The following is a 2,488-nucleotide window of genomic DNA, read 5'->3' as shown; positions in this document are numbered from 1 at the left end:
TAAAATTGTACATTAAAAAATATTTTTTGTTTACATTTTAATGTTTAATCTTTTTTTAAATTAATCTGTGTAATACACGGGTTTCACACCTAGTAATTATAATATTTTATACTGATTATCAGGAACCTCATCTACACGTACACACGTCTGTCACTACACATTCCGCGTCTGACACGTGTCCCTAAATACTCGTCTTCTATAGTTCCATCATCCCACGCTATCTTCGTTTCTAAGTTTAACCCTCATAAATATCCCGAAGATCTTGAAAACCTGCAACAACAACAATCAAACATGGCGTCACACTCCTCTAAAAATCTCTACCCACAAGTCGATCAGTCAAACCCAGAATCGTATTCCTCATTTTCGTCATCAAATCCTTCAGCTCCATCCATGTACCCATCACTCGAGACCAAAGATCTCGCTGAGAAACTGTTCCCGGACAACGATCAAAGCCATGAACAACAACAACAATCAACTGCTTTCGAATCTTCAGAGGAAGTTGTAATCAAAATCCCCGGATCAATCGTTCACTTAATCGACAAACAACAGAGCATCCAATTAGCTTCCGGGGTGTTCGAAATAATCCGTCTCCGACAAGGCGGCAACGTCGTCGCGGCTCTCGCTCGTGTCGGTGACGAAATCCAGTGGCCGTTAGCGAAAGACGAAGCCGCCGTGAAACTAGACGGATCTCACTACTTCTTCACCCTTCGTGTACCATCCCAATCCGGAAACGACGTCGAACCGGAGGATTTGTTGAACTACGGTTTGACAATCACAGGAAACTCTTCCGATGAACTCGATAGGGTTTTGGAGGAGTACAGTGCGTTTTCGGTGAAGGAGGTGGAGAGGGCTGTGGCGGTGGAGGGAGTTGGCTCTCCGGAGGCTAAAGCGTCGGCGTATTGGACGACATTAGCACCGAACGTGGAGGATTACAGTGGGTCGGTTGCTCGGATGATTGCATCCGGGTCGGGTCAAGTAATCAGAGGGATATTATGGTGTGGTGATGTTACAGTTGATAGATTGAAATGGGGGAACGAGTACTTGAAGAAGAGGATGAAATCAGGGCAAAAAGCCGATGTTAGTCCAGAAGCTTTGAAGAGGATGAAACGGTATTGACTTTTGATTTTGACTCCAAAAAGTCAACTATGAAATCTTCCAAATTCATCATTTTTACAAATTTGATGACCATTTTCGATATTTTTTCGTGTTTATGTACTTGCTATAAAGTTTAAAGTGATCATATTATGAAAGATTTGATTTTTATAGACGAATTAAGTGTTAATTTTATGAATTTTAGGGTGAAGAGGTTGACCAAGATGTCAGAGAGTGTGGCAACAGGGTTGCTTTCAGGGGTGGTGAAGGTGTCGGGGTTCTTTACGAGCTCGATTGTGAACTCTGCACCAGGAAAGAAGTTCTTTTCCCTTCTTCCTGGAGAGATTGTTCTTGCTTCCTTAGATGGATTCAGTACGTATTCCTTCTTTCAATCTTTATTGTTTTATCTTATGGAATAGAATGTGATTCCTTCCATATTGATGGAATGGAATGGACCATTTCTTAATCCGTTTTATGTAAATTTTAAGGACCATTTCTTAAAATAAATAAATAATCTTGTTTTTAATTAAATTATAATATTTCCGAAATAATTTGGAAATAGATAAGGTGTGCGATGCGGTTGAAGTAGCAGGAAGGAACGTCATGTCGACGACATCAACAGTGACTACGGATCTTGTTTCACATAAGTAAGCATAATATCAGTTTTAACCATGACATTTTTTGGGTTTTTTAGGTCACCTAAAGTAATGAGATCATTAATTAATTAATTGATTAATTATAGGCATGGTGAAGATGCTGCGAAGGTAACAAGCACAGGGATGGATGCAGCAGGGCACGCGATAGGAACCGCATGGGCGGTTTTCAAGATCCGAAAGGCTTTCAACCCGAAAAATGCAATTAAACCGACTTCTCTTGTGAAAGCTGCGGCTTCTGGGTCAAAATCGTCTTCTAGTAAATCTAGTAAATCGGAAATCTGAATGAAATGTTAGCTGAAATTGTTTGGGATATGTAGATTTGTTTTGAAGTGGTTACCTTTGTTGTGTTCATGGGACTATTTGATGGGAGAAAAGGGGAAAAAACAAAATATTTGGTAATTGTGTATCGTGATCACGTATTAGTTTGTAATTTACGTGAGATTGTAGTTGAAAATTTTCAATATTCTGAGCTTGTTATACAATTAATAGGTTTTCAGGCATTATATCGTCATTCATCAACGTTGGTGTACATTGTGTGTATGTATATATAGTTGTATCAAACAATCAGTTAAGCCAAAGTAACTAGTGATTAATTGGAAATCTCGTGATGTTAGATATTAAGCAACGTGAGGTACATAAATATGCGTCTATTTGATTATTGTGTGTAAGATTTCCCCGTGTGATAAAGGAATAACTTTTTTTTCTATTAAAGAAAGCAAAGTGAAGATAAGGTCTGCTTT

The 2,488-nt window shown here is 38.9% G+C and overlaps 1 protein-coding gene across 1 annotated transcript; it reads left to right on the top strand.

Moving 5' to 3' along the window:
- The first annotated feature begins 216 nt into the window (after positions 1 to 216).
- LOC145131133 (protein EARLY-RESPONSIVE TO DEHYDRATION 7, chloroplastic-like) lies at positions 217 to 2,211 on the top strand. The gene is made up of 4 exons (XM_079065864.1): positions 217 to 1,109; positions 1,298 to 1,464; positions 1,655 to 1,739; positions 1,835 to 2,211. Exons 1-4 carry the CDS (start codon positions 292 to 294, stop codon positions 2,028 to 2,030), a joined length of 1,266 nt encoding a protein of 421 aa, XP_078921990.1. The 5' UTR covers positions 217 to 291; the 3' UTR covers positions 2,031 to 2,211.
- Positions 2,212 to 2,488: the final 277 nt, after the last annotated feature.

Source organism: Lactuca virosa, chromosome 8 (assembly GCF_052849685.1).
Source record: "Lactuca virosa cultivar CGN04683 chromosome 8, Lactuca_virosa_CGN04683_v6, whole genome shotgun sequence".
NCBI lineage: Eukaryota > Viridiplantae > Streptophyta > Magnoliopsida > Asterales > Asteraceae > Lactuca > Lactuca virosa.
This window is presented reverse-complemented; position numbering and strand designations above follow the sequence as displayed.